At 45.7% G+C, this 20,471-nt stretch overlaps 1 protein-coding gene across 3 annotated transcripts in view; it reads right to left on the bottom strand.

Moving 5' to 3' along the window:
• Positions 1-20,471, bottom strand: part of TTC28 (tetratricopeptide repeat domain 28) — a 698,236-nt gene that overhangs the window by 20,722 nt on the left and 657,043 nt on the right. For all 3 annotated transcript variants that reach the window (XM_066260240.1, XM_066260241.1, XM_066260242.1), the window contains one exon: positions 17,160-17,304. In XM_066260240.1, coding sequence (XP_066116337.1) covers positions 17,160-17,304 — 145 coding nt within the window. The remainder of the gene's footprint in view (positions 1-17,159; positions 17,305-20,471) is intronic.

Here is a 20,471-nt window from a genome sequence, read left to right as displayed (position 1 = left end):
CAGACCAAGAGTGTACAAATACGGGGCCTGAGATGCCAGCCCCACCCTGAGCCTTGGGGCCTTGGCTCTGCAGGAGTCACAGCCAGGCTCCCCTTACCCTCAGCCCTGTCTGCCAGCCACACAGCGCCCACCAGGGTGCCACCGTGCTCTGGAGGAGTGAGTGTGCATGGCTAATCTGCTGTCTACCGCTGTGGGCGCTTGGCTGAGGGTGACAAAAGGCACTCAGCTAACCCAAAGTGACACATGCCTGGCAGCACACTCAATCTGTATAAAACCCCTGTGGCTTTCTTTTTCTTTAATTCTAGATGCATCTAAAGCAGAAATAAAACTTTTTAGGACAATTTGCTTTTTGCTTGCTTTAAGAGCTACTTTCTAAGAAGGAGCAAAAAAAAAATCACTGTAGAACCCAGGAAGGAATAGATGGGGTGTCTCACAGCACCCCCAATGCTGTCTGTGATGAGTTTCTGGGCTGGCATGGGGGGAGGGAGGGGCTGGGTGCCCACAGTCCTGCTTCCTACCATTTGTCAGCGCCTGGGCCGGTTTCCCCAGTGGGGCCACACCAGGCCCCTGCCCAGCCTGGCAGGTGGAGGTGGCTCTAGGAGGCTGCTCTGGAAGGTAATGCCACCTGCTGCTGCAGTGAGCCTAGTGGGCCTGGAAGCTGGAATGATGGTGTCCTGACCTCAGTGATGGGTCAGCAACTGTGACAGTGACAACCACTCGCCCTGCTGTGGGCAACATGGGGACTCAGGCCACCTGCCACAGGCAGCACCAGACCCATCCTCAGCTGATCGGGAGTCACCAGAGGTGGTTGGACAAGATGCCAGCACACTTCTGTAGGTCCTCCCCAGATTCCTGCTGCCAGGGCTCAAACCCCTGTAAGTCTGTCAGGTGTCATCCCACAGGCCAGTCACTTCACCAGGACAAGTCCCCAGTCATAAAAGCACTGATCCATGTGACTCAAAGGCGAGTGTAGGGTGAGGTCAGAGGTGTACACTGAGGCTGCTGCCTGTGTCACGGGATGGTGTACATGGTAATTCAGATGTGGAGACACACACCAAGAGAAGGGGACACGGAGACTGGGTAGGGCTTGGTAAGGACTGAGCTGATGGAGAGGAAGTAGGGTAAGTCCCCAAAATTCTTGCCTGGGGGACTGGGAGACTTCCCTCTGAACTGTGTATCCTGATTCATAGAGCTGGGTCTCTCTGGGCCAGTGCCTCATAGCTGCTTCTGAGCTGGTGCATCGTACAGCCCTGGGCAAGGGCCCTGAATGGGACCTCTGTCCTGGCAGCGAGGCAGGAGGTGGGTGACAGCAGCTCAGGCCTGTGGGCAGACGGGTTGCACCAGAATGACAGCTCCAGTTAAAAGGCAGTGGGAAAACTGAGTGAACATGTTGGGAAACATGCCCTGGAAACCATCTCTGAATTCTGCCTCCAGGATATACGAGCATTGGTTGCCCTGTACAGAAAGATTAGCTATAATCCAATGTGAACTTGAGAAAAAATAATGTGATGTCTCTATTCAAATTCCTATCATCTGTTAGATGAAAAAGGAGAGATGATTGAAGGAAACATCAGTCTAAGTGGGTATTTGCTGGCTTCTTATGTCCTGGGTTGGAAAGATAAAAGGGTTCAGCATCAGCCCTGCACCTGCAACTAACATAGTCCAAATTCCAGCAAAGACTCAGACTTTCTGACCTCTGAAGTTTCTAGAAATGACTCTTTTGAAGTAGAACAAGACAAGGAGGCCAGCTGCACTACAGTATGCAAATTCCCCAGGAAGCATCCCTTTGGTCACCAACGGGCTGGGACCCCGCCCATCGCAGTACAAGTCCAGGTAGCAAAAAGCACTGGAGAGCTGGCTGAGGGCCAGGCCCAGGATGGAAGGGGGAGGGATGAGTGCCCAGCAGCAGGGGCAGCAAGGAGGGGACAGATTCTGCTAAGGCCCAGTCTTTGCAGAGAGAGAAGGTTGTTCCTTTACACAGGTCGGCCAATGAGCACCTGTAGGTGGCTCTGGGCAGCCGTTACCAGTTTACAGCCTCAGCCTTTGTGCCGTCAACACCTGCTCTGCAATACAGTGGGTTCCTGCAGCCAATTCCATCAGGTGAGCAGGTGCAGAGGGGCTGAGGGAAGGCACTCTCCTGCCAGTGGCCTAGGTTGCTGGTGCATGTGTGAGGACATCCAGAGGCGCCCAGAACATGGCCCTTCTGTGATCTTGCTGTCCTCACGTGGCAACTACCTTTTCATAGTTCTGTCTACATTAGCGGTTCTCAACCTGTGGGTTGTGACGTCGGCGGGGGTTGAACGACCAAAACACAGGGGTCACCTAGCCATCGGAAATACATATTTTATTTAAAAATGTATTGTATAATAAATATGTATTTTCCAATGGCTTTAGGCGACCCCTGTGTTTTGGTCGTTTGACCCCCCCGCCAGGGTCGCGACCCACAGGTTGAGAACTGCTGGTCTACATGGAAACCAGGACCTGTCCAACCTGTGCACTCTGCAGGCCGCCTGCTCCACAGGCTCCTGGGCTGCAGCTGCACCCTCAGCTCACCGCCCACTCTCCCGCTGCACGCAGAGGGGGCCTGCTGCCTGCCTAGCAACTCCAGACTGGCTCCGCCTGGCCAGTCTCCCCTGTCCAGTGGGCAGCACCATGAACCACACCTTCTCTGGTGTTCGTCCTTTCTTGGGGATGCTCTCAGCCAGAGAGAACTGCACAGAGCTTTTTTATATCCTATAGTTACTCTTCTACCACAGAGAAGGAGTCTTTGTATTAAATTTCCCCTGGTTAACCTGCGGTGTGGTTTCTGTCTCCTGACTGGACCCAGACTGTCTGTCCAGTGGTATCTATATGGTCAGTCAAAAGCTCCCGGTGACCTAGAATTAGTGGATCGTGGGGCATGTGGTGAGGGTTGGGGATAGTGTGGGTGGTTCTGAGCACTTTGACAAGACACTCTACTTCCTGAACCTCAGTTTCCAAACCCACAAGACAGCAGTCATCTCCATGACCTCACATGCCTGTGGGACAAAGACAGCTGTGTCAGGGTGTGGTGCACCATGCCAGGCACCCAGTGGGTACTAGGTACATACTGGCCAAATGTGAATTCACAAATGTCTTCAGGTGCTTGAAATAAATTGAACATAAACCCTATTATTCATTCTATTCTCTCCTCTGGGCCTCAATCATTTTCCAAAATAACTCATTCTCTTTTCCTCTGGTGGTTATAAACAATCATGAGGCTAAAACATGTTAATTGCCTCTCTGGAGGATCCTGCTCCAAGTTTTAACCTAGGGACTGAGAGACCACTGTAACCACCCTCTTTCTCATCTTCATCAACCTTAATCATCATCACAGCTATTCCTGAGAGTCCACAATCAGACCATGTGAAATCTACCACGCAGTCACCCTGAAGTCAGGCATGAGCCTGCAGTTCTCCAGTGCCCCAGGGCCCGGATGTTTGTGCAGGTGGTGAATTCTGATTCAATTACCACTTTGGTCAGTGAGTATCTCCAATATATACTCAGGGTGACTAGGAGTCCCGAACTGTTTAGAAAGCACCAGTCTCAAATGTGATGTCACGTGAGTCCTGACTTCGGCTTAAGAATTACATGCACCATGCATATCACCAGGGTTCAAAGGATCAGCCTTCAACCTCCAGCCATCTGTCTAACACAACACATTCTGCCCACTGCTCAGACCAACTGGCTTGACTCACAGACATATAGGGACAACGTTCCCTCCACCTGCTCATTTTCCCTTAGCCTCCTCCTTCTTACAGGAGGTCTCTCCGAGTGTCACAGAATTACAGGCCAGAGAAATGAACATCTGTGATCATGGTGGAGAGAGGAAAGAAAACACCTGGGTCTGTGAGCATTTTGGGCAGATTAGACTGGGTTGAAATGGACAATACTGTCTATAACAAAGATTCAAAAGCAAAGAACTATTGGGAATCTCAATGTCCCAGAATCATGTATAAGGTCCATGGATTTTCTCCTGACTCGTATTATTGATTGAGTGAACTGATCAAACAGAACTTTTTAAAAATTTTTATTTTTTAAATTTTAAAAATTTTTATTGATTTAAATTTATTATGCTTACATAGATTCAAGTGTCTCACCGAATATATCTCCCTCCCCCCCATGCCTGTGTTCCCCTTGATACCCCCTTTGACCCTTCCCACCAATGCCCTCCCCCCTGCCCTCCAGGATTTGCTGTCCTGCTCTCTATAACGCTGTTATGTACATATAATTTCACTAATCTCTTTCCCTTCTCTGATCCCATCCTCTCCTCCCCTTTCCCTCTGACCGCTTTCCCTCTGGTCCCTTTGATCCTGCCTCTATCTCTATTCTGTTCCACAGTTCACATTGTTCATTAAATTCCTCATATGAATGAGGTCATACGATATTTTTTTTCTCTGCCTGGCTTATTTCACTTAGCATAATAGTCTCCAGGTCCATTCAGGTTGTCGCAAAAGGTAATATTACCTTCTTTTGCATGGCTGCGTACTATTCCATTGTGTTTATGTACCACTGCTTTTTAATCCACTTGTCCACTGATGGACACTTAGGCTATTTCCAGATCTGGGCTATTATAAGCAATGCTGCAATAAACATGGGGGTGCATTTCTTCTTTTGAATCAGTGACTTGGTATTCTTAGACTATATTCCTAAAAGTAGGATAGCTGGGTCAAAAGGCAGTTCGATTTTTAATTTTTTGAGGAATCTCCATACTGTTTTCCACAGTGGCTGCACCAGTCTGCATTCCCACCAGCAGTGCAAGAGGGTTTCCTTTTCTCCACATCCTCGCCAGCACTTATTCTGTGTTGTTTTGTTGATGAGCGCCATCTGACTGGTATAAGGTGGTATCTCATTGCGGTTTTAATTTGCATTCTTCTAATGATTAATGATGTTGAACACTTTTTCATATGCCTATTGGCCATTTGTACGTACTCTTTGGAGAAGTGTCTATTCAGTTCTTTAGCCCATTTTTTGATTGTATTGTTTATTGGTGTTGAGTTTTACAAGTTCTTTATAAATTTTGGTTACTAACCCCTTATCAGACTTATTGTTGAATATGTTCTCCCATTGTATGGTTTGTCTTTTTATTTTGTTCATATTGTCTTTAACTGCGCAAAAGCTTTTTAGCTTGATATTGTCCCATTTGTTCATCCTGTCCTTTATTTCACTTGCCCATGGAGATGAATCAGCAAATATATTGCTGCAAGAGATGTTGGAGAGCTTACTGACTATGTTTTCTTCCAAGATGATTATAGGTTTCACGACTTACATTTAAATCTTTTATCCACTTTGAGTTTATTTTTGTGTATGGTGTAAGTTTCATTTTCTTGCAAGTACCTGTCCAATTTTCCCAATACCATTTGTTAAAGAGACTGTCTTTATTCCATTGTATGCTTTTACCTCCTTTGTCAAATATCAATTGTCCATATAGGTGTGGGTTTATTTCTGGGTCTCTGTTCTGTTCCATTGATCTATGTGCCTGTTCTTATGCCAGTACCAAGCTGTTTTGAGTACAATGGCCTTGTAGTATAACTTGATATCAGAAAGTGTGATACCTTCCATTTTATTCTTCCTTTTCAAGATTGCTGAGGCTATTCGTGTTCTTTTTTGGTTCCATATAAATTTTTGGAATATGTATTCTATATCTTTGAAGTATGCCATTGGTATTTTAATTGGTATTGCATTGAATTTATAGATTGCTTTGGGTAATTAGACATTTTAATGATGTTTCTTCTTCCTATCCATGAACACAGTATATGCTTCCACTTGTTTGTATCTTGCTTCTTTTTTTTTCTTGCTTGATTCTTTTATCAGTGTTTTATAATTTTCTGAGAACAAGTCTTTAATCTCCTTGGTTAAATTTACTCCTAGGTACTTTATTTTTTTGTTGTTGCAATAGTGAAGGGGATTGTTTTCTTAATTTCTCTTTCAGACAGTTCATTGTTGGTATATAAAAATGCTTCCAATTTCTGAATATTAAAGTTATATCCTGCCACCCTGATGAATTCATTTATCAGGTCTAGTAGTTTTTTGACTAGACTTTAGGGTTTTCTATGTACAATATCATGTCAACAGCAAATAATGATAGTTTTACTTCTTCTTTTCCAATTTGGATGCCTTTTATTTCTTCTTCTTTTCTGATTGCTGTGGCCAGGACTTCCAGAACTATGTTGAATAAGAGTGGTGAGGCCCTGGCTGGTTGGCTCAGTGGTAGAGCATCGGCCTGGCGTGCAGGAGTCCCGGGTTCGATTCCCAGCCAGGGCACACAGGAGAAGCGCCCATCTGCTTCACCACCCCTCCCCCTCTCCTTCCTCTCTGTCTCTCTCTTCCCCTCCCGCAGCCAAGGCTCCATTGGAGCAAAGTTTGCCCAGGCACTGAGGATGGCTCTGTGGCCTCTGCCTCAGGCGCTAGAGTGGCTCTGGTGGCAACAGAGCGACGCCCCGGATGGGCAGAGCATCGCCCCCTGGTGGGCGTGCCAGGTGGATCCTGGACAGGCGCATGCGGGAGTCTGTCTGACTGCCTCCCATTTCTGGCTTTGAAAAAATCCAAAAAAAAAAAAAAATAGTGGTGAAAAGGGGGACCCTTGCCTTGTTCCTGATTTTAAGAGGATTGCTTTTAATTTTTGCCCATTGAGTATGATGTTGGCTGTGGGTTTGTCATAGATGGCCTTTATCATGTCGAGGTATGTTCCCTGTATTCCCACTTTGCTGAGAATTTTGATCATAAATGGGTGCTGGATTTTATCAAATGCTTTTTCTGCATCTGTTGATATTATCATGTGATTTTTCTCCTTCCTTTTGTTTATATGATGAATCATATTGATTTATTTACAAATATTGTACCAGCCTTGCCTCCCCAGAATAAATCCCACTTGATCATGATGTATATTTTTCATATATTGCTGGATCCAGTTTGCTAATTATTTTGTTGAGAATTTTAGCATCTAAGTTCATCAGGGATATTGGCCTATAGTGTTCTTTCTTTGTAGTGTCTTTGCCTAGTTTTGAAATGAGGATTATGCTCGCCTCATAAAAGGAGCTTGGAAGTCTTCCCTCCTCTTGAATTTTTTGAAATAGCTTGAGAAGGATAGGAGTTAGTTCTTCTTTGAATATTTGGTAGAATTCACCTGTGAAGCCATCTGGTCCAGGGCTTTTGTTGAGAGTTTTTTGATAACTGTTTCAATCTCATTTGAAGTAATTGGTCTATTTAGGTTTTCTGATTCTTCCAGATTGATTTTTGAAAGATTATATGTTTCGAGGAATTTGTCAATTTTGCTTAGGTTGTCTAATTTTTTGTCATACAGTTCTTCATAGTATTTTCTTACAATCCTTTGTATTTCTGCTGTGTCAGTTGTTACTTCTCTACTCTCATTTCTAATTTTATTTATTTGAGTTCTCTTTTTTTCTTGGTGAGTCTGGTTAAAGGGTCATCAATCTTGTTTACCTTTTCAGAGAACCAGCTCCTGGTTTCATTGATCTTCTGTATTTTTTTTTTTAGCCTCTATGTCATTTATTTCCACTCTGATCTTTATTATTTCCTTCCTTCTACTCCTCTAGGTTTTGTTTGTTCTTTTTTTTCTAGTTCTTTTAGATGTAGGGTTAGTTTTTTACTTGGGATTTTTCTTGCTTCTTCAGGTTTGCCTGTAATGCTATGAACTTCCCTCTCAGGACTGCTTTTGCTGTGTCCCATAAATTTTGAGTTGTTGTATGTTCATTTTCATTTGTTTCAAGGAAATCTTTTATTTCTCCCTTAATCTCACTGTTAACCTAATCGTTATTTAATAACATGCTGTTTAGTCTCCAAGTGTTTGAATGTTTTTCAGTTTTTCTATTGTAGTTGATTTCTAGTTTCATGCCACTGTGATCAGAGAAGATGTTTGATATTATTTCAATCTTCTTAAATTTATTCAGACTTGTTTTGTATCCTATCATGTGGTCTATCCTAGAGAATGTACCATCAGCACTTGAAAAGAATGTATATTCTGCTGCTTTAGGGTGAAAGGTTCTGAATATTATTAAATCCAGTTGATCTAGTGCAGTGGTCAGCAAACTCATTAGTCAACAGAGCCAAATATCAACAGTACTATGATTGAAATTTCTTTTGAGAGCCAAAGTTTTTAAACTTAAACTATATAGGTAGGTACATTCCTTAGAGAGGTAGCGCCTGCACATAGTATTTTGTGGAAGAGCCACACTCAAGGGGCCAAAGAGCTCCCCGTGGCTCATGAGCCACAGTTTGCCGACCACTGATCTAGTGTGTCCTTTAAGGCTACTGTTTGTTCATTTTCTTTCTTGAGGATCTTTCCCTTGATGTTAGTGGGATATTAAAATCCCCTACTATTATAGTATTCCAATTGATCTTGCCCTTTATGTCCATCAAAATCTGCTTTATAAATTTAGGTGCTCCTATATTAGGCACATAGATATTTATAATAGTTATATCTTCCTGTTGGATTGCTCCCTTTATCATTATGTTGTGATCGTCTTTATCCCTTACTATATAGCCTTTGTTTTAAAGTCTATTTTGTCAGATATAAGTATTGCTACCCCAGCTTTTCTTTCATTTCCATTTGCATGAAATATTTTTTCCATTCCTTCACTTTCAGTCTGTGTGTCTCCTTTGTTCTGAGGTGTGTCTCTTGTAGACAGCATATGTATGGATCCTATTTTCTTACCCATGCAGCTACCCTATGTCTTTTGATTGGAGCATTTAATCCATTTACATTTAAGGTTATTATTGATATGTAGTTGTTTATTGCCACTTTATTCTTTAAATCTACATTCTCTTTTTTTCTAGAATTTTTTCCCCCTTTGATCTGTTTATAACAGGCCCCTTAACATTTCTTGCAGCATTGGTTTGGTTGTAATGAATTCCTTGAGTTAGTTGTTGTTGTTGTTGTTGTTGTTGTTGTCGTTGTTTTTGTCTGGGAAGGTTTTTATTTCTCCTTCAGTTTTAAATGATAGCCTTGCTGGATAAAGAAGTCTTGGTTGTAGGCTCTTGTTTTGCATTACTTTGAATATTTCTTGCCATTCTCTTCTGGCCTCTAGTGCTTCTGTTGAGAAGTCTGATGTCATCCTTATGGGGGCTCCTCTATAGGTAATTGACTGCTTTTCTCTTGCAGCTTTTAGTAATCTTTCTTTATCCCTTAATTTTAGCATTTTAATTATGATGTGTCTTGGTGTAGGCCTCCTTGGGTTCCTCTTTAATGGGACTCTCTGTGCTTCTTGAACTTGTGTGACTTTTTCCTTCATCAATTTAGGGAAGTTTTTAGCTAAGATTTCTTCAATCAGGTTCTCTATCCCTTGTTCTTTCTCTTCTCCTTCAGGAACCCCTATGATGTGAATGTTGTTTCTCTTCATGTTGTCACAGAGCTCTCTTAGAGCTCTTATCAACCTTTTTGGAGCTCCAGGTGATCCAGATCTTGTGGCTGCTTCTGCTGGGCCCAGGTGCCATTGTAAATATCAGCTGTACTCCTAGGCTAGCTTTTACCTACTCTTGGCCTGGGGAAAGTTTGTTTAAAAGTTCATGTTCCCTTGAGATCCACTTTCTGCCGCCTTTTATTGCTGGCTACTTGTTGGGCTCAGTACTGTAATTCAGAGATTAGGTACGGTATTGGATGTGGCTTGCCCCTTAGCTCAGGTGTCATTCTATCCAGACTTCTTTTTTTAAGTTAATTTAATATTTTTCTTCTTTTTCAGCCTTCAAAAGGGCGTGGCCACAGGAGTCCAGTGGATGTGGCCTCTGTGTGTCCGATGCATGGTCAGTGGTACAGATAGCTTGAGAGAAGGAAACTTCTCCTAATCAGCTGTGCAAATGCTTGCTATCCTTGGGTGATAGTTATCTTCATGTGAATATTACTACAGTGTCTCAATCAGAAATCAATTGTATAGCCTGGCAGCGGGGCTACCAGTCCAAGTATGCCAGTCCCAAAGCTCTCGTCTTCCACTCTGCACTGGGGAGTCTAAGTTTGGCTGTTTCTATGGACAAATATTCCTAAGCTATTTCCGAACCCTCCAATCTATTTAGAAAACAGGAACCTGAATGATCGGTCTCTTTACCTGGGGCAACTGTTTGAGTGTAAACTGGTTAAAATACTACTTGATTTTGCAAGAGTCCTTTCCCCCAGAGCAGTAATTACAGTCCTGACACAGACAAAGCTAAGCTCTCTCATAGCTGAGTCCTTGGCAGAGCCAGACCCCTGCTTCACATTCTTAGATGAAAAGTCTGGATGAATCCTCAGAGCTCTAGTGTTTAGGAGGGCAGTTTACCAACCTAACCAACACAAACAGTAAGTTTTAAGCAAGTTTCTAGAGTCCTATAACAGGTAACTACACTGCAATAGGGATCCTCATTTATCAAAAGCAGAGGTGGACGAGCAGTAATTTTTTTTCTGATTGAAGTCATGCACTCTGGCTACCTGTCCTATAACCTTGGGTTTTAAGACTGTAAATACATGAAACAGGGAACTGAAAGAAATGGAAATAACAATAAAGATGACAAAGACTAGAAGAAATTCCAAATCTGGAACTTTAAAGAGTAATTTGACCAAATCCTAAGGAATTCTTATTCTAAATCTAGTTCCGTATTAGAACAGCTCTGGCTTTGGATAAAACCCCATCTGCAAAGTGAAGGGGTGTTTTTGGGACCTGAGTGAACGAGCAGCTTCACCTAGAGCAGCTCTGTGGAGCCTTGCCACATCTGATGTGACCCCTGGAGCACTGGTCAGGGTCTGACCTTTCACAAAAGCAGGGAAGCCAAGGCCCAGAGGCATGGGTTACTACCCTTCAATCTAATTTGATTACAACAAATGCCATGGACATAAACAGGGTCCCAGTCCCTTTCACACTAAATATTTGCAACTTTACTTTGGTGACATTTTCTCCTTTGGGTATCTGACAGGGTTTGACTTAATGTTTGGTGATGGCTCATGTGCAGATGTAAGTGGGCCCTCCTCAAAGATAACTGGACATGCTCACCCCATTCTGACAGCAAAGGGCAGTGTGATTCCAGGAAAGAACCACAGCAGCATTCCCCTTCAGCCAAATTAAATCAAACGCTGGTGCAAGCCTACGGTAAAATATTATTCTGTTCCACTTTTCATATGTCTGACCTGGTCCCTTAGCAACAGGACTGCGGCTAAACAAAGGCAGTTGTTCAAATAATTACAAGCCCCATGTGAAGAGGCTAATCACTTTAGTCTTAAAGTGTCAGTGATTCATAGTCTTGGACTTTGAGTTTTGAGTTGTTTTCAATGAAAACGTGGAGAAGGATCTGGCTCTGTCTGGCAGTGGCCAGCGTGAGAGCGGCCAACGGTGTTGTGTTGCCCTCTAGTGGCCTCCAGAGCAAGTGGGTGTGCCTGCCACCAGAAGCCTGAGGATGACCCAGGCCTCATTCTCCGTGCTGAGGAGCCAATGACCTCTCTAGGCTCTCACCCTGGCCCACACACCATACTGAATAGTCTGTGAGTGTCAGTCATGGAACCACCACCCGCTCCTTAGCCGCCTCCCCTGTGTCCCAGAGAGTGTGTGTCGGCGCATGTCAAGAATTACTCGAATGACTAGGTGAATCTGGGGACGAAGGGAGTCCTGATTAGAGTCCAGTTTTTCAGTTAAGTGTTTTTATTGAAACACAATGGGTCACTGTAGTAGCCAAGGAAAAGTTCTTGCTCTGATCATTGACTTCAAAGCCTCTAAAAGGGTTTGCTCTGGGTCTCATTCAAAGCAGACAAACTCCTTCACTGTGTTCAAACACCTCAGTCACAGAAGAGAACAGGCATAAATATCAGGAACTAGAGATGTGCTTTTAAACTAAATGCCTCTTCCAGATTATTTTGCAGCTGTCCATCAGTCACTCATACAGTGCAGCTCCAGATGCAGAGGGTGCCCCTGCTGTCTTTAGGACGCTGTCACACATGTCTGTGGGCAGGGATTTTCCCTTCTTAGATAACTTTATAAAGATGATTTTGATAATTGTTCTAACTTGTTTAATGCTCAAATCCATAAATCTTCCCTTTCCTAGCACCTCACCTCTGCAGGAACACATTATACTAGACATGAGCTACCACTAATCTCATTGGCAAGTCACAGGGGAAAGTCCTCAGGGAGAAAAATTGTAAAAAAACCACACTGCTGATCTTATACACTCACAGAATCCCCTTCAAGGCTGATTCATGGTGCTGCATCAGCTTCCCGGGAGTGGGGGTACCGTCTCTCCCGCACCCAGTTTCTTCTTTGTGTTGCTCTCCACAGAAGGGATTTCTGTCTCAGGTGTAGGGCCCCTTCCCAGTCAGTGGCATTAGCCACTGAAACAATGCTCAGGGGGAGTCCCCTGTAGGCATGTTGGCCGGACTTGTGATCCAACCTCAAAATATGTCAGAAATTTGGCACTGTGTTGGTTGGTAGGGTTGGGGGACCCACCGGATTCAAAGCTGCTCAAAAGCAGACTCAGCCCCTTCCCTCTGCTTCAGAACCTCTCAGAAAGGTCCCAGGTGCCAAAAAGAGGCATCACAGAAAACCCACTAGCTGATTTCTGCCATGGGTCCCCTGCTGTCTATGCCAGACTAAACCCAAAGAGCAAATGCAGCTTTGGACCATGCAGTATTCCATAAACATTACTGAGTGCCCACATGTACTGGGCCCTGTGCCAGCTGCTGCGGAGAACTGAGGGGCCATCCCTGCTTGAGGGAGTGAGGTAGGCAGCATGGGAAACATGAGAAGCTAATGAAACAATGTCAAGAGCTAAGTCTTGAGCCTAATTAAGTATCCATAAAAGATGTCAAGTTCATTTGGGCCCAGCATCAGGAACAGCTGGGGACAGAGACTGCAGGGCATGGGGAGACAGGGCAAGGAAGGCTTCAGAAAGGAGGGGACACTTGCGTCAGGCTAGGGAAAGGCCAGTCGCAGATAACCTGAGCCTCAGTACACACGGGAGTCACCCTCGGCAGAGGCCGACAGTCATGGCCAGTTGCCATCTTTGCCCTCTGCTCTACCCCGATTCAACATTCATGGAACAAATAATCTGGGACCTGAAAGCAAAAGGGAAAAATGCAACAGGTTCCCTGGCCCAGTGAGTGAAATAATGGAGGGTCCAAACAGCCTTCAGAGGAGCTGGAGGGTCGGTGTGAAGTGCCGAGGCCAGAACTGGTAATGAGCCACCGAAATGGTGTGTATGACAGTTGATGGCAGTAGAGTAAAAAAATCAGCCTAAGGATTTGGCTGTGCATTCCTTTTTTAAAAAAAATATATTTGTTGGATGACACTGGTTAATAAGATTAAATAAGTTTCAGGGTGCAATTCTATAATACATCATCTGTATGTTGTATTATATGTTCATCAACCCAAGTAAAATTTCCTCCTATCACCATTTATTGCCATAAGTCCTTTCCTACCTTTCCCCACCCCCTTTCCCTCTCATAATCATCATACTGATGTCTGAGGTTTTCTTTTTGCTTATTCCCTTCCCCTTTTTCACCAAGCCCCGCATACCCCTTCCCTTCTGACAACTGAGAGTCTGCTCTCTGTATCTATGAGTCTATTTCTACTTTGTTAGCTTATATTGTTCATTAGATTCCACATGTAAGTAAAACATATGTTACTTGTTTTTCTCTGACTGCCTTATTTCACTTAGCATAATGCTCTCCAGCTCCACCCATGCTGTTGCAAAAGGTAAGATTGCCTTCCTTTTCATGGCCAAGTAATATTCCATTGTGTAAAGAGACCACTCATCTACTGATGGACACTAGGATGCTTCCAAATCTTGGCTATTGTGAATAATGCTGCAATGAACATAGAGGTGCATATCTTTTGAATTGGAGTTTTAGGTTTCTTTGGATATATTCCCAGAAATGGAATCATTGGGTCATAAGACAGTTCCATTTTTAATTATTTTTGAAGAAACACCAAAATGCTTTCCATTGTGGCTGCACAAGTCTGTATTCTCACCAAGAGGGCACAATGGTACTCTTTTCTCCACATTCTTGCCAACACTTGCTTGTTGATTTATTGATGATAGCCATTCTGACAGGTGTGAGGTGATATCTTATTATGGTTTGAAGATGAATTTCTCTGATGATTAGTGACATTGAGCATCTTTTCATATGTGTATTGACCATCTGTATGTACTCTTTAGAGAAGTGTCTATTCAGGTCCTTAGTTATTTAATTGGACTGTTTGTTTTCTTGATGTTGAGTTGTCATAGTTATTTATATATTTTGTATAGTAACCCCTTATCATCAGATGTACCAGTGAATACATTCCCAAAGCAACTTATAGATTCAATGTAATTCCTACCAGGATACCAATGGCGTATTTCAAGAACTAGAACAAATATTCCAAAAATATATTTGGAAACATAAAAGCCCTGAACAGCCACAGCCATCTTGAGAAAGAAAAACAAAGTTTGAGAAATCATGCTACCTGATATCAAACGGTACTACAATGCCATGGTAATCAAAACAGCATGGTACTGTGATAAAAACAGACACATAGATCAATGGAACAGAATAGAGAGCCCAGAAATAAACACATACTGCTATGGTCAATTAATATTTGACAAAGGAGGCAAGAACATACAATGGGGTAAAGATAGTCTAGTCCAGTGGTAGTCAACCTGGTCCCTACCGCCCACTAGTGGGCGTTCCAGCTTTCACAGTGGGCGGTAGCGGAGCAACCAAAGTATAAATAAAAAGATAGATTTAACTATAGTAAGTTGTTTTATAAAGATTTATTCTGCCAAGCTTAGCGAAAATCCGACAAAGTACTTGGTAAGTAATTATTATTATATGCTTTAACTTGCTGTAACTCTGCTTTATAAATTTTATAAAGTAAAGTTACTTCCCTACTTTATAAATCACCATTACTATGGAACCAGTGGGCGGTTAAAAAATTTTACTACTAACAGATACAAAAGTGGGTGGTAGGTATAAAAAGGTTGACTACCCCTGGTCTAGTCAATAAGTGGTGTTGGGAAAACTGAACAGAAACGTGCATAAAAATGAAAGCTGACCACCTTCTTACACCATACACAAGAATAAACTCAGAATGGATAAATGACTTAAAACTGAGACTCAAAACCATAAAAATCCTAGGAGAAGACATAGGAATCTCAGACATGTCTCGTAGCAATGTTTTCTAAAATGTTTTCTTGGGCAAGGTAAACAAAAGAAAAGCTAAACAAATGAGATTACATCAAACTAACAAGTTTTTGTACAACAAAGGAAACCATCAGCAAAATGCAAAGACAGCCCACTAATGGATGTGTGTTTCTTCCCCAGGTACAGCACATACATCAGGCTAAGTTATGATGGCACCTGAGATGCTCTGAGCACTCTCTGCAGTCTGGGTCCTCTCAGTAAAGACACTGAGGGGATAATAACTCTAAGAAGAAAAAGTCAGTGCATCGCAGGGAAGGAGGGGCAGGGCTGGGCCTGTGCTGTCAGGACTGGAGGCTCTAGGACAGGGAAGGCTGGGTTCTCAGAGGCAGGTACGGGCACAGCAGCCACCATCCACCAGACACACAGTCGCTGCCGCTGCCCATAGGCTTTTCACAGTCACCTAACCCCGTCCCTGCTCTAACCTGATACATTCAGCAGCAGCATCTTCACTCTCTACTGAGGACAGAGGCACTCAAGGAGGGAAGCAGGGGTTAGAGCCGCCTAGCCAGGAATGGGCAGTGCCAGACTCAAGTCCAGCCTGCAGGCTCCCAAAGGCTCTGTGCTTCCCCACCCTTGTCTCCCCAAGCCAGGGAAGTCCACGGTGCATGGGGAGGCTGTGCTGCCTCCTAAATGAGATCAGGCAACTGAGACACAACCGTGGAGGCCAGGCAGGGAAACACAGAGACACCTCCTAGAGACACGCACTGCTGTCAAGGTGGTTCTCTGAGATGTGCTTCACGTCTGCCAAGAGGAAGAAAGAGCTGCTGAGTGGTCCTGCCAGCATCTGCGGGACTAATCTGGCTGGCTGCCTGCTCTCTGAGGGCTGGTCACTTACGCCCCTCCTGCCTAAAGGAGGATGCAGCCTCCACCTGCTACAGGTAACCTGCACTTTCCCAGGCTGTTAGGGACTGAACGTTTGTTGCCCTCCAAAGTCATAGGTTGAAGCCCTAGCCTCCCAGAGTGATGGTATTTGGAGGTGGGGCCTTTGGGTGTTAATTCAGTTTAAATGAGTTCATAAGGGCAAGAACCCCATAATATTAGCATGCTTACAAGAGGAAGAGACAAGAGTGTTCTCGCTCTTTCTCTCACTCTCACTCTCTCTCTGCCATATGAGGACATAGTGAGAAGGTAGCTGTCTACAAGCCAGGAAGAGAGCCCTCCTCAAGAAAATGACCACACTGGCACCTGATCTGGGACTTGCAGTCTCCAGAACAGTCCGAGATCAGTGTCTTGTTTCTGCCATCCAGTCTGTGTGTTTGTTACAGTAGCTGGAGCTAACTCACACACACTCATATACAAAAGCATCTGGTGGGCTCACCATTGAGATTCACAAAGACCCCCAAGCCCTCAGTACTCCCATTTAGTTAGAGAGCCCTGTCAAGACTGAACAATGGTGTGCGAAGACCAGGGCTACAGAAAACTGGCAGCAGCCACTCTCAACCATCTTGAGAAACTAAGTTCAACGGTATCTTTGACACTGGACTTTGACGGAGTCAGTGACTCCTGACGATGGCGGAAGCCAAGGAACCTGTTCTCATCAGAAAGCAGAGGCCTGGCTTGATGTTACTCAGGCAAATCCCACAGATGAGAGGTGGGGCTGTGGGGGAGCACCCAGCAGGGTGCAGCAGAGCCATGGGCATGTCCCCCATGGCATCTGCTTAGGTGGCTCCTACTGACAGCTGCTGGGATTGTACCCTGTGCCTTCCTGAGCCTCCCAGTGACTGAGGAAGCTCGGAAGGGAGTCTCGCTTATTTTGTACCTGAGATAACCAAGGCCGACTTGACCAGGCTAGGAAGGAGCAGAGCTAGGGCTCAAACACGGATCTTCCGACCTGGAAGCTCTGGGCCTTGTCTAAATGAGTGGCCAACTTTCAAATGCTGACTGAGAAGCTGAACAGAGAAAGCTAGTTTTCTGGAGAACCTCCATGTGGGCACGGAGCAAGAAATGATGCATTCGGACGCCATGAAGCCCCACGGCCCAGGGGACTTACCCCTTCCATGGGTGCTATGAGCAGATCGTACAGAGCACGGAGTGGGGGCCTGGCGAATGAGCTCTGTCTCCTGGGAAGAGAGGAGGTCCCGTCCTTGGTGGGCGACATTGTGTTGCTGACCAAGCTCGTCATGCTCTGGCAGCTCCTGGGGAAGAGAAGGGCCAGTGTTAAGCAGGGCACCAGCAAGGCAGGCAGGGACTCACCATTCACCCCTCAGTGCCCCAGTTCCTGGAGAAGACAGGTAGGGGCTGCAGGGCAGGGCCTGGCCCAGCCCAGCCTGGCTTCGCCCCTTCTCCTCCTGCTCAGAATTCTCGCAGAGCAGTGAACACTGACAGAAGCCACTAGGTGACCAGCTGCACACAACAGCTCACATTTCTATGGAATTTTCCTGAATAATCAAACATCCCAAAGTGCTGTTCAAGGGATTAATTACATCCTTGTGTAGCATGATTGTGTGAAGACAAATGTGAGGACAGTTAGAATCAGCAGTGGCCAACAAACTGATGGTGAGGATCATGCCCCAAGGCCACTTAATCTGGGGCAGGAGGCAGGGACAAGATAAGAAGCCTGCTAGCCCCAAATCAGCCTCAGCAGCCACCGGAGCCCAGCATAATGCAAGGCCTCGAGGCGAGCCCCAACCCCCATCAGGTGGGGGCACTGGGAACAGCTGACCCAGCAGCTCTTGCACAGTGGCTGGGCTCATGCATGGCCACAGGGCTTTGTTTTGCTTTTTATGCTCCAATGTTTGCAGGGAGTGTTATATTAATACTGATGGTATTTTCAATCCCAAGGACCCCAAGTTTCACACTCCTGACACAGGATGAGAACATTCATTGGTTCATTTGCTCATTCGTTTAGAAAGTGCTTCCTAAGCACCAAGCTACCAGCAGGCACTGCCATGAGGCCCTGCAGAGGACAGACCACACAGGTAAGCAGAAGAGGCACAGGAGGGGACAACCCATTTCCAATTCAGGGACCCAGCTGCCCCCACACAACTCTCTGAGCCTGTTCTGCAACCTGGCAAGTGTGACCTCAGAACAGTCTCTGGTGCGTGCTTTGCGTGGCTAGTGGGTGGTCAGTGGTCTCTTAACCTTGATCTGTGCAATTTTTTAAAATATATATATATAATTTATTGACTGATTTTAGGGAGAGAGGATGGAAGGAAGGACAGAGGGAGGGAAGGAGGAAGGGAGGGAGGGAGGGAGAGATGAAAAGAAACTTTGATTTATTGTTCCACTGATTTATGCATTCACTGGATGATTCTTGTCTGTGCCCAGACTGGGGACATAACCCGCAAACTTGCCGTATTAGAGGATGCTTTAAACAACTGAGCTAACTGGCCAAGGCCACAGTTTCGGGGTTCTGCTGAGTGCTCAAAGACCTGTAAGGACAAAGACCAGCTCTTAAACCAGATATACTGTCAAGCTTTGGTAAGTCCCTGGGTCGTTAGCAGTAGTAGCAACTCCTTGGTTGTCACCTAAGAAAAAAAACAGTAGGTGGCTTTTGCTCCATGGTCAGGCCAGGGTCCATTGCCATCAGAAGAAATAATTTACAGGATTCATATGTTTTCCAGGTTTGGCTTCAGCCCTCTGATCTTCCCCCCCCTTCCTCAGTATCCTCCACAATGTCCCCCTTTACTTAAGTTCTAGGGTTGTGACAAACAAGGCTGGGAACCCCTCGGCCCCCCACCCTGCTCACTGCCAGGGAAGAAAACGCCAAGGACTTAGGGGGCCTGAAAGCCACTCCTGTCCATTCTTCCATCTTGCTCACTCAAGAAATATATAATTACAAGTGACTGAGGCCACGGCCTGTCTGTGCCATCAGAACCTGTGAAGCACAAATGACCCTGGAGTGACAATCAGAGGCTTGCTTAGTTCCCCAGAACACATTGCAGAGAGCAGCACCACCCTGAAGGAGAGAGCACCAATCTGGATGGAGGGGACTTCCTGGCGTGACATGCAGTACTGTCATGTTACTGCGCTCCTACACATGAACTTGTGTGTGTGCTCGCACTCTTGGCAGACGGATCACAGACTGGAGAGCCCGCACTGCCATTGGGACAGCTTGATGGAACAGCAGTAGGACCACTGGGTGTCTTCCCCTGTGCACCTCTCATTTCACCCCTGGGCATGTGTCTTCCTGGACTGTGGCCTTGTAACCCCACTGAGAGACCTGGGTCTGGGTAACCCAGCTGCAGACATCCAAGGAAAGTGCCATGTCCCCAGACAATGCTGTGGCTGGAGTTGCTCCATAAACCCCAAGGCTCTGAACTACAAAGCTCCCACTGGAGAGAGACCCCAGCCCTAGAACACCTTCCCCCAACCCCACCCTTTTACTCTGAGCTCCTTTCTGGGTACAAGGAGTCCAAGCTGCGCAGGGAAGACTCCGGGCACTCCTTCCAGCTGATCCAAAACATCACTCACTCTAAAACACTGGAACCATATGTCCGGCCCATTGACCCCTACCTGGTGATGGGCATCCCAAGGGCAAGGGCCTCAGGCTGTGTGCAACCTGGAGGCCTGGGCAGGGCACTCTGTTAGCAGTGTGAGCTGCTGAAACATGGTTTCTACAATAGAAGCGGCATGGCAAAGAAGTGCCAGGGAAGGGCATTCAAAAGAGGCAGATGTCTGGACGGAGTAGGGAGGCGTGCAGTGGATGGACCTGCTGGGCACAGCCTGGCCTAGGGCAAGTCAGTTACCCTCTGGCCTGGCTTGCTGCATCTGCAGAGCTGAAGTGTAGCCTCCAGGCAAGGAGTGTCAGGACTGGAAAGCATGACTGCAAAGCATCTGAACCTGAAGGCAGAGGAGCCTTAGCTGATGGGAGGGGGAGTGAGAGAGAGGCCTGGGCAGCAGAGAAGGCCACCTGGCTTCCTGCACTGGTTAGGCGGGAAGCCCCATGTTTGCCCCCTGCTCTGTGCTCCTCTCCAGTGGCAGGAACCTATCCTCTGAGATGTCCTTTTCAATGTAAACAAAGCCCAGAAAATGCTCAGCTGGTGATTAAAAAACCATACAAACAAACAAAAAGAAAAACAACCTAAAACAATAATTTGAGGTCAAAGACTGTTTTTGATCAAGGTTCTTTTTCCCTGAACTGGAGGCATCTGCTTGGAGCAGCCCCAGCCTCAAGCAGCACCCTCCCTGGCTTGCCACCATTACAGCAGGACTGCCTTTTGCTTTGTCTGCACTGGCAGCCCCATGCCTTCCTCTGCCTGGACAGCAGGTGCTCTGCCCACTGGGAGCTATCCCAGGGTGACAGACTCGAGGGCAGAGAACTGGAGGACAGAAAACCAAGGCCAAGAGCAACTGAGGGTCC

The sequence above is a fragment of the Saccopteryx bilineata genome, chromosome 2 (genome assembly GCF_036850765.1).
Source record: "Saccopteryx bilineata isolate mSacBil1 chromosome 2, mSacBil1_pri_phased_curated, whole genome shotgun sequence".
NCBI lineage: Eukaryota > Metazoa > Chordata > Mammalia > Chiroptera > Emballonuridae > Saccopteryx > Saccopteryx bilineata.
The sequence above is the reverse complement of the archived record's forward strand: the minus strand, read 5'-3'. Positions and strand labels throughout refer to the sequence as shown.